At 40.6% G+C, this 11,183-nt stretch overlaps 1 protein-coding gene across 1 annotated transcript in view; it reads right to left on the reverse strand.

The window, feature by feature from the left end:
- Nucleotides 1-11,177, reverse strand: part of elp4 (elongator acetyltransferase complex subunit 4) — a 51,245-nt gene extending 40,068 nt beyond the window's left edge. The window contains exons 1-5 of the mRNA XM_088297245.1: nucleotides 10,976-11,177; nucleotides 10,124-10,159; nucleotides 4,156-4,277; nucleotides 2,008-2,142; nucleotides 246-382 (exon numbers count right to left, since the gene is read on the reverse strand). Of these exons, the coding sequence (XP_088153371.1) occupies nucleotides 246-382; nucleotides 2,008-2,142; nucleotides 4,156-4,277; nucleotides 10,124-10,159; nucleotides 10,976-11,153 (608 nt within the window). The 5' untranslated portion in view covers nucleotides 11,154-11,177. The remainder of the gene's footprint in view (nucleotides 1-245; nucleotides 383-2,007; nucleotides 2,143-4,155; nucleotides 4,278-10,123; nucleotides 10,160-10,975) is intronic.
- Nucleotides 11,178-11,183: the final 6 nt, after the last annotated feature.

Below are 11,183 nucleotides of genomic sequence, written 5' to 3' on the forward strand. Positions count from 1 at the left end.
AAAACAAACATGTTTTTTTTTCTTCTTGGCTGCCAAGTTAAAGGCTTTATTCTTTTGGTCTGCTGACATACCTGGTTTGCTTATTTTGTGCAGACAATGCCACGCTTGCTCACAAGTACTTTATAACAATATCTTTGTTGTATAAATGCATTTTGTCGACAATGCCGCACATATTTTGCATGTGCTCTCAGGATGGTGTCTCATTGGTTTGCTAGTGTTCAGCGGATGATGTCGTGTTGTTGTACCTATGTGTGGCTGACGACTGGCTGGGATGTTCTGGAAGGTAAAAGTGGTGGCACTTGGCTGCCTGCCGGATTTCTGGCTCCATGGTCTTGGAAACGTCATAGTAGTGGCCGAACCGAGACGAGGATGCAAGTCCACTCTGAAGGGGGATGAAAAAAAAATGTTAAATGCATGTTGAGAAAGAAGAACTTTATAAACTTTTTTTTAAAAGTATGTATTAGTACAAAATGGTCATAGATGACCAATGTGCATATTCATACTTTTCCCCACTAATTCAAATACACAAAAAGTGAGAAAGTAAATATATTGTTATTGATTTAGGGGGAATGTGGTAAAAACAGTTTCATTGATGATTGAAAAACCTTTGCCAGAATGTCATATGTTGAAGCTCGAGATATCGAAATTCCAAATCCAAACAGATTTCTAACTGTCACCAAATGAGAAACACGTTTAAAAGAGTAGTTATATTTGTTTAGCTCATATGTTAAACGAGGGTGCTCCACAACACCATGGCAATGCAATTGCATTGTTTATGGGTCATTCCTCAACATTCTTGCAACAGAGAAGTTAAACAACCACTACCAACACGCTCTTAATCATTTCTTCACATAAATGTCCACTTCTGGCTATGAAAGAAAACGTGTCAGGGACGCAGGGGAAGGCGGATGTTTTCCTGCAGCTGAAAGAGAGAGTTTGAGCTCCTCTCTCTCAGTGAAACCAGGGATTCCATTGTTAGAGGCACCCTTAATCTACTCCTAATCTGGATTAGGGCCCCCGGTGTGTCCTTCTCCTAGCGGGACGAGGAGGTCAGCGGGGCAGGGGGGGGGCTCAGGGGCTCATCTTCTTTTTGTGAGCTGGGCAACCCGCTTAGCGTTCCTTCCCCGCCCTGACAGCCTCACCTTTGATCTGATGTCTTCATCGGGAGAGAGACACAGTAGGCAATGCCGGGAGAGGTGTGTGTAAGGGGAAAGTAAGCGTTGACTCTGGGGGTGAATTTGGGATGCAAATCCTCTGGCGGGGCTTACCAGTGGTTTGTAAAGACGATTTTACAGGGGAAGGGGGAGAGGTGACGAAAGGACACAGATATAAAGAAGTTTCCAGGGAGAGAGAAAGAGGGAGAGGATCCCCAGGGACACACTGTGTGCTGTTAATCCACATAGCGATATGGATTATAGACCAAAAGGGGGGGGGAGAGAGCAGAGAAGTATAAGAGAAAGGGGGGTCACCTCTACTCAAAGCGGAAGAAAGAGTGTAGGCCTGCCGACCATAGCAGGGGGAAAGGCAGGGATTTGGGCGAAGACAGAGGCGCAGGTCTGGGTCGCAGGGTTGAGCGAGCAGACATGTCAATGCTCAGGCTGCAAAGTACCCTTGTTTCCCAGGCTAAGCAGGGGTGCAGGCGTGTGTATATGAAGGCCGGGGACCAGTGAAAAGCCTACCTATTGCCAGCTAAGTGTGAGTAATCTGCTCCAGCTCTGAAAAGAGAGGCTAAGGCCTCATTCACTCCACAAAGAAGTTCAGAATGCTGATGGATTTAGCGGTCGAGACAATTGCAAAAAAACCCAAAAGAAATACTATTTCCAGAACAGCTCTGCTGTTCTTTTCTTTCAGAATTACGTAGTAACAATAAATATAGCGTTAATAGTTTAATTTGGAAAAAAAATAAAAATAAAATAAAGAATACAAAATATAAATAAATAAAATAAAAAAAAAAAAAAAAAAAAAAAATATATATATGAAACCTACAAATCAACGACCCCAGATTACCTGTACTTTTGGGAGATTCTGATAACGCCAGGCAATCTTCATGGCATCTAAACTACCCTGAGGGTCAGAAGACAGTCTCGGCTGGTCCGCAGGTTTGTGCATGACAACATCATCTAAAATGGGATCAGGAAGCTCCTGCGCAGAACAATAAAGAGTACATGTTATGTTAATGTTGAAATGTAGATTTTTTTTTTTCACATATTCCGTTATATCCATTCAGATGCTGTATGTTGACTTTTTGATTTGTAATACAATGTAATTACCTTTTTGTGCTGGTAACCAATTCAAAGACTGATTATGTTTTTATGCATGTACAATATCACCTCTGCTGCACATCCACCTCCTTTTTATAATGGGTTGGTAATTTAAATATATTAACATATAAAAATCCCAAGGTTTATGATTGCAAAAAATATCCATTTTATTTGAAAAATGTATATACAGGGTCAGAACTCAGACCTTGTACTGTTAAACTAAGGGCCGCCACACGCTGAGCGATGTGGTGGAACGCCACCCAAGACTTGCGCAGTGACGGGTTCTGCCACAAGATTTCACGAGTGGCTGAATCTCGGCCACTGTTTTTTCCGCGACTTATTATTTGAATCACAGTTGCACGATGTGGCGACGTTGCAAATTATAGTCTATCAAAATGCACGGAAGCTTTCACACGGGCGAAAAATCAATTTCCGGGTTATAAGCGAGCGAGACATAGCCGCCCATCACGCGTCACCGAATGACAGGAATACAGTAGACGCAGTACACAAATTGTCTTTTACAGTATTTAATCGCCTTTCAATATAGTGGCTCTTTTTAAGTCTTAATGTCAATCAACCATGTCCTCTTTGTGTAGCGAAATTCATCTTCCTTGACTGACACTTGATTTTTGTATGTCTTAAACAAAATCATAAGGTACAACAAATTGTATGAGGAGCCTCAGGACGCGCACAGTGCACTGCACATCGCATAACAATCCATATCCTAAATCGTCCAATGTGCGGGAGGGAGTGGCCACCTGTCAATTTTATGCAATGGTCGGGTCTGAGTCAGATTCTGAAGCATCGCAGTGTGCGGCGGCGGCCCTGAATTCCTGATATTGATTGCACATTTGACAGCAATTTGAATTTAACATTGCAAATCCTATTTAACATGCTCCAGAGGATTATATCTCGGTTAAATCTACCCAGAGCAGGTGGTAATTTGATCGTCTTACGTAGGATCCTATTACAATTTGTTCCTTTGGATTCATAAAAGATGCATCTGAATGAAACTTGGGGCTTTTGAGCAACTAACAGCCTATATTCAAGTCGTTAAATTTGGCAGGTCATAACCTCTAAATGTTGTAGTTTTTCTTTTTATCGTTTTTAAATTATCTTCATGAGTGTGAAATCTGGAACACGCTTATAGACAACTCTATGCAAAAAACTGCACTGATGAGACAGTTCATTGGCATTATCCTAATTTAACATTACAATTGCTGTCAAAGTACAAGAACATGTAACAAAATGCTATTGTCTTAATTTCTGAACAAATGCACGAATGAACATCGTGTTCAACTTTATCACAAATTCTTCATATAATGTTTTTGTATCCGCATAAGACAATGCATAATACCTAAACATTGAGGATGGGCAAAACAGTGAAAACACTAAATAATGTGATATATCCCCATTGAGAGTGCCCCTGTCTTAATAAACCTTTGATATGTAAAGAGAGGGTGAGGCTGTGACCCCTCCCACTATCAATCAGTGCGAGAGAGGCCCACCTCCCGTATTTTGTGTGGCAGTTAGCTTCTGGGACTGCAGGCCTCTTCACACAGCAATGCATCGGGAAACAGTTAAACAATGCCACAACCATGCCACCCGCGACCTTTGAGATACCCCCGCTGACCTGGACACATCTTGAGGACTGTGTTCCTTAATTATAGTTTAAACTGTACACTGACAGCTGATGGATTGCCTTTAAAACCATCTGTGAAAACAATATTACGTGAGCTCTTTTTTAATAAAGATTCAACTGCAAAAGCATTATGCATTGAAAGTGGTATTAAACAGTACAAGCACATTCAAAGCCATTTCAACTTTACAATTTGTTTTGTTTGCGTGAACTTTCCAGCCAAAACAGAAACTGTCCCTCACTCCTCACATTTACCTGGAAGATGTCATTCGGGTGATCTTGAGCTGCCGCTAGGAAGAGTTCATGTTGACACACCACTCCTTCTGCCAGGAAGTATTTTAGGATCATACGGGAGTAGCTATCATAACGGTCCTCCTCTGGTGAAAAGAAACAAGGGTTGGCAACATTTCAGGAGTGTGCTTGTTTATTTTTTTTTCTACTAAATGGGGGGGGGGGAACAAAATATCATATCCCATTACAGTGACACACACAAAGTTAAAATATCAGGTATACTCAGGTACGTACCAGAAGAAAAAAACTGAAGGAGAAATACAGACCCTAAGGAAACGATTCCCATATCTCACCTTTATGTCATATAACTTCAGCAAGGAGTCACATGATCTTGTCTATCTATTCTGACCATTCCTTCATATCACATCTTTGAGTTCAGCTCTTCATGTCCACATCACAGTGTCTGACTATAATTGGTGTAAGGATTTGGCTAACTTCGGAACATCGAAGGCACTCGATGTGGCACACTGTAGGTGTTAAAGCGTGAAATGACGATCACTGTGCTCATCTTTATTTTCAACTCTCTTGTCAAGGTTTTGGCAAGGATTCAGCCGCACTCACCTCACAGTTTTAACCTGAGCCTTTCCATAGGTATGCTAGCTGGCAGGTAGGTGAAAAGTGAGCAGGAGGCAGAAGAAGTGCGGTCCTTGGTAATGGTCCCTGACATCTAACTTGCATGAATCTCATTTGAAGGAATGTGTGTCGCAGGGGTTGCACCCTTTGGACGGACGACCCATCCATCTTACGTGGTCTGAGGAGACTTCCACATTTCAATCCCCAAAACTTTAGATCCTCGGATGAAGTTCCCATTTGTATGTTTTGTTGTCAGAAATGCAAAGTTATTAGTCCTTAGTCAAAGTCCGACCAATTAATCTACGAATAATTGATTACCAAATTTATAAAAATATAAATATAAATATTTATAAAATGGATTAATTGTTTTGACACCTTGTTTATTGGATCAAATCCCCAGTAATTCAGTATCTCAATCGTAAATATTCTCAGATTTCTGTAGTCCTCCAAGAAAGCAGACAGATTATCTTTGGCTCGAATCAAAATAAGACATTTGCAAACTTTTACTTCGGAAAAAAAAGAAACACTTGCATGTTTTCTGACATGTTGTAGACAACACCAGCAACTGAATCTTAATTCATTTGTTTGTGCATTTTCTGCACTGTCAATGTGATATAATAAATAAATAAATAAAATTAACAATGCTCTAAAAAGAATGAAAGCTATCTGCAATTTAAAAAAAAGTAAAAACGAAATAAAAATTATACTGGGGAATTTAAAAAAAACTATGATAAGCCTGCCCAGGACTGTCAAGCCTTGGAAATGTCCTTGTTTTGTCACATTTTCATCATCTACCTTCAATTAGAGCCTCCAAGGGATAAAGCCCCTGAATTTGTATACACCAATTGCGTATCACTGTCATACACGTTAGAAGTCATAAATGGACTGCAATGTTATTTGGAGTCAGAGCACGAGTGACAGAACAATCACTTGGTCGACTAAATGAGTCCCAGAGGTACACTTGCTTATTAAACACAAAGTGGCCACCAGGCCATACCAAACCTCAAACTGAACCCCCCAAAAAAATAGCATCATCACCGTGACACCCCCCAAGCAGGACACATAACTCTACCCAGCATGCCACAGCTGCTTCCTGTCACAATCAGCATTTTGTAAGGATTTCATAGGGTTCTCCAAACAATGACAACTAGTGGGCAGGGGGGGCAAAGGCTGCAGTGACAGTTAAAGGTAATGGGCACACATCCGACAGCTTGGGAAATGACATCCTGATGTGTCATCCTCCAGCATCCGGGGAATTCCGCCTCCCACGTCCCCAGTCTATGTCCTCACCTACGGACTAAGGATGGCCCAGGAAATTCCATGGCTCTTCAATTTGTTGTCGGTGGGGCTCCCTGTTCTCTTATTGATGGCTTTCTAGGTCAGCAGGCCTTTGTGGCTTTCAGCAGGCCCCACAAAGACTCCCAGATGGGCCCTCTCAAGATGGGGCCTATTGTGGCTGTGTTTCTATGGGAGCCTTACAAATGGAACCTCCAGGAGTCATTAGGCTGTAGAGGCGGGGAGAAGGGGGGTGGTAAAGGGTGGGGCTAGTGGTTTGGGGTATTGGCGCAACATGGGGGTGGGGGGCAAAGTCATATCTTCAAGGTAGATCACTCACTCTGGATAGTCATAGAATGATTTTGGACTCCCCCCCCAACACACACACTTTTGCTTATGGTGACAAAGGTTTGGTTAAGTGGAGAAGGCCTCCAGCTTATTTGCTTTCAACCAAGGGGGACTGCAAGACTGTTGAATCATATTAGCTGAAGCAGCAGTAGGAGGAGAGAATATATCTAGGTCATTGTTTTGCCTCCTTCCGAGACCTCAGTCAATGCGCTATTAAAGCACATACGTTTATGAAGGTTCGGTATTGTATGGGCAATGAGCTTGAGTTTTGTTTGACCATATACTGCCCTAAATTAATGTATGTTGTTGAACTTATTAATAATGCCTTTATTAGTCCCACAATGGGGAAATTCGAGATTCGAACCCAGGCCTCCTGGGGAGACTGGGTCCTGAACGCGGCGCCTTAGACCACTCGGCCATCCTGGCAGCCAAATTCGAGATTCGAACCCAGGCCTCCTGGGGAGACTGGGTCCTGAACGCGGCGCCTTAGACCACTCGGCCATCCTGGCAGCCACTCGGCCATCCTATTAAAGTCATTCTGGAGGAAGTATACAGTACATTACAAAGTAGAACATAAATAGTAAATTGTCGAAGTTCTGGACACTGAAGGTAACACACGTACCATAATGTTTTTTTTTCTGCTGATGTATTGTCACATTCCGGTCAGATTAAACTATATGTTGCATTGTTTATGGTAACAACTATTTTTTTAAAACTGAGGCATTTTTAGCATGTAGCGGGCTCTTAATTACATGAGTGTAATGGCATGTCACGAAGAGGAAGTGGCCACGTAGGCTCTTTTCCATCACTCAAAATATATTCACACACAAAAGACAGTGCAAATCTATCGGGAAAAAATATTGTCTCTTGAAGTGGGTCAGCGCTTGAAAATTCCGCTGCACCATACTTGCTGAGAGCCACCCATATCTGCCTTATTACAAGAAGTGTTGAGGATCTTGTTCAATTACACTTCAGTATAAATTTGCTTTTGTGAGAATTTTCACTTTCACACATTAAATTATGTTGTTTCGGAGTGATATAAAATTCAAGAAAAATAGAATGTTATTCTCAAAACACTACATTTTTTTTGTAACTTGCAAAAAATAAGACTTTATTATTCTTGGAATTTTATTATGTAATCGCACTTCACAGTTGTCATACTATATTGATGGAGCAATTGACCAAAAACCAACGGGGTGTAGCATAATTTAAAGGTGTCATCATGATTGAATTTTCACATTTTTGCTTTAAAAGACAAAACTATGAAATGCAAACGTAAGTACTTCTTCAAATTTTAAAACAAAAGCTTAGGGGAAGAAGTCTCTGTTAAGAATTGTGTCTTGACACTTGCTGCAGTGTCCTCTTGTGGAACAATCAAGATCTGGAGCTGAGCTAATTCTAACTTCAAATATATCTACAAATATTTTCAAAGCTTGACAAAAACGAATTTCCAAGCCATGTAAAGGAACTACGAATGACCATCTTGCTTGCAAGCAAATTCTCAACTAATACCGATTGTAGTAAAAGCACGCAGAAGAGCTTTGTTCCTTGTCTTACACAAGCGGAAGAGATGCGAGATCCTGAGACAGCAGCCATACTGCAAACCCCACGACCCAACCCCCGCCTAGATGACAAATCTGGACAGACAGCTCAAGACACTTCAAAGGCAGACAAGAGCGGTCTGATAATTTTATGTCTGACTCTCACAAACAGGCCATCAGAGCTCAAGGGGCAGACCGTAGGAGACGACCGCCTGAAACAAACATAAACAAACACACACTCCAAACTCCCTCTGACCCACCCATACACAATACACTAAACAAAACAGATGCACACACACAGCTTTTTTCGAGACAAACAGAACACACACACGCACACACATTTCACCTTTACTGTGTCTCTCATTACCAGATGAAACCAACCGTGCGTTGATTCACAAAATGGAAGGGAAGAACGCATTAGTGTGTAATCATCGACTCCTGCATCGATTGGGGGGATGAATTAAAGGGCAAAGCAATATCATCAGTTTGGTATAGGTCTGGAAACACACATTTGCAGCTTCAAGTGACAGCAAGAATAAAGTAACCTTACGGTTTCTACCAGTCTACACAGCCTTGTCTACGTTGAATGATAATAATAATGGTCCACAGGACAAGACATTTTAGTCTCAAAAACACACGTGCTTTGTTTTCAAAAAAGCACATCTGCCCGGAAAAATATTTATTAAAGGTTACGGCGGACGTGCGCTCACCTGGAATTCAAGTGAAAAAGCATCAGGTCTATATCCTGTTCCACTGAGAAAGAATACAAACAAAAGCTTCTGCTGGACCACGAAAGAAATAACGTGAATTTCTGCCGGTTGCTTCTAAATACTTGTCAAGAAGCGTGCAAGGTGACATCAGCGCCCTTCTCTTATGTGTATAATAGGGGTATAATCTGAAAATATTTTTTTCAAGATACACCATCCTTGAATCGTATGTGTATCCTGAAAGTATTCACAGCGCTTCTTTTTTTCCACATTTTGCTTTGTTACAGCCTAGTTACAAAATTGAATAAATTATTTTTTTTCCCTCAAAACAAACACACAACACCCCATAATGATCACGTGAAAAAGAAAGTTTTAACATTTTAAAAATAAACAAATATTTACCAAAAAGCCCCAAATTGAGCTCAGGTGCCTTATGTTTGCATTGATCATCCTTGAGAGGTCCCTACAGCTAAATTGGAGCCCACCTGTGGTAAATTCAGTTGATAGGACATGATTTGGAAAGGCATGCAACCTGTCTATATAAGGTCCCAACAGGTGCTTATCAGAAAGTAAACTTGATGTCACAGGAATTGTCTCAAGGGAAAACTCAGGGGAAGGATTCTGAAAGATTTCTTCTGCTTTCAAGGTTTCAATGAACAGAGTGGCTTCAATCATTCATAAATGGAAGAAGTTTCAAACCCAGAGGTGGCCGCAGTTTGGGAAGTGACCAAGAACCCGACAGTAACTCTGTCAGAACTCCAGCGATCCTGGGGGGAGAGAGGAGAACCTTCCAGAGGAACAACCATCGCTGCAGCATGCCACCAATTGGGCCTGTATGGTAGAGTGGCCACTCCTTAGTAAAAGGAAGATGGCAGAACACCTCAAGTTTGCCAAAAGGCCCCAGATGATTGGCTGTTGCCTGAGCAACTGTGAGGTTATTTTCAGTCGACAGCGAGTGACAAACTGAGATGGATAAAAACGGGTGGATTTTGCTGCTTAACTCATATTCCACAAACGCAATATTGATCAGAATGCCGTGCTTAGACTAATGGGGCCGCATACAACATATTATTGTTAAGAACATTTTTGGGTTGACTTGCCCTTTAACAAAGTCTGTGAATAAAATACATTTGATGTCTTAGTTTTTAATTTTTAACTAAATTGCAAAAAATACCAAAATAAATATATAAATAGCATTGTTATTTTGGGGTGTTGTGTGTTGTATTTTGAGGGAATTTTTTTTTCCATTTTGGGATGAGGCTGTAAGATAGTGAATATTTTCCAGATGCACAGTATATATTGAATCGTCTTGTGTTGGAGGTATGCAAATCCCGAGTGATTGAGTGATTTAAGATATTATAAAACATATTCCTCCAATTACAACATTTGCGATTACGAGGTTGTCTCTTGATGCATGTGCCAAGGAGTAGGGCATTAGTTGAAATCACACTCATAGGTAAGAAGTTAATAAGATGACAATGGTCCTACCTATGAGAAGCACTGTTCCAACGGCTAGACCACCTCCTGTTAAAAAAATGGTGGAACACATAATCAAGGCACTTTAATACATTTAAATGATCTTCCTTTCAGTCTTTCATGTACAACAAAACTGAAGACGTGCATTTATGGTCTTATTTACTTCTTGATTTTTTTAGTATTTACAACACCCGTCACCATGCTTTGGTGTATTGAAAATGTATTTATTAATTAGTAATAACAAAGAAGACCATTATAAATGTGTTAAACGTGTAGCCCGTCACATTAAATCAATACCAAAGAAGTAGCTCTTTGTTTTAAAAAGGTTATATGATGATAAGCAACATAATTATTTAGAAGATAAGTGTGTGGGAAATTAAGTTGACTGTTTTTATTATATTAAAGAGAGTAAGATTGTGATGAAATACAATACATTCATCTAGTTGAGTTTCTGCACTGAAGATCATTTTGTGTCTGTGTGTGTTGTGGGAGGGGATCTTTAAATATGAATTAATTGATCTGTTCCTCATGAATTTTCACAAGCCATCAACAGTGTAACAATTGTGGTTCAATTTAAGAAAAAAGTAACGGATTGTATTTCGGTATTAAATCTATTCAGGTTACAGATTATTCAAAAGTAAATGTTATATTTATGTTAAACGCATGCATTTATACTATTACAAGTCACCAGATATTCATTGCAATGCTATCAATGTCCATGTCGTATTGAAGAACACACACCTTTTTACCTATAGAACCATATTGTAGGCAATGACTAATATAAAAAATACAACGACTACAGATGTCAGCACTGTTTGCCGTGTTGTTGTCATGCAAGATTAAATGATAAATCAGCAGACTAACCGAGAAGATAGTCGAGTGACGTGACACCGGTCGAAACTAGAAGCTGTCCGTTTTGCACCGAGAGTCTTGTACCGGGTATGCTTAATAACTTGTTCCTTGTCTTCTTTTGAAAACTCGTAGTATTCAACTGTGTACGTTCCACAGAGGGTTTGCACGCATCGCTGACGGAGGCTGCCATACTGCTCTGAAGCGCGATGACGGCTTCCGC

This window comes from Idiotropiscis lumnitzeri, chromosome 5 (genome assembly GCF_059441095.1).
Source record: "Idiotropiscis lumnitzeri isolate Australia: NSW breed Sydney's pygmy pipehorse chromosome 5, RoL_Ilum_1.0, whole genome shotgun sequence".
NCBI lineage: Eukaryota > Metazoa > Chordata > Actinopteri > Syngnathiformes > Syngnathidae > Idiotropiscis > Idiotropiscis lumnitzeri.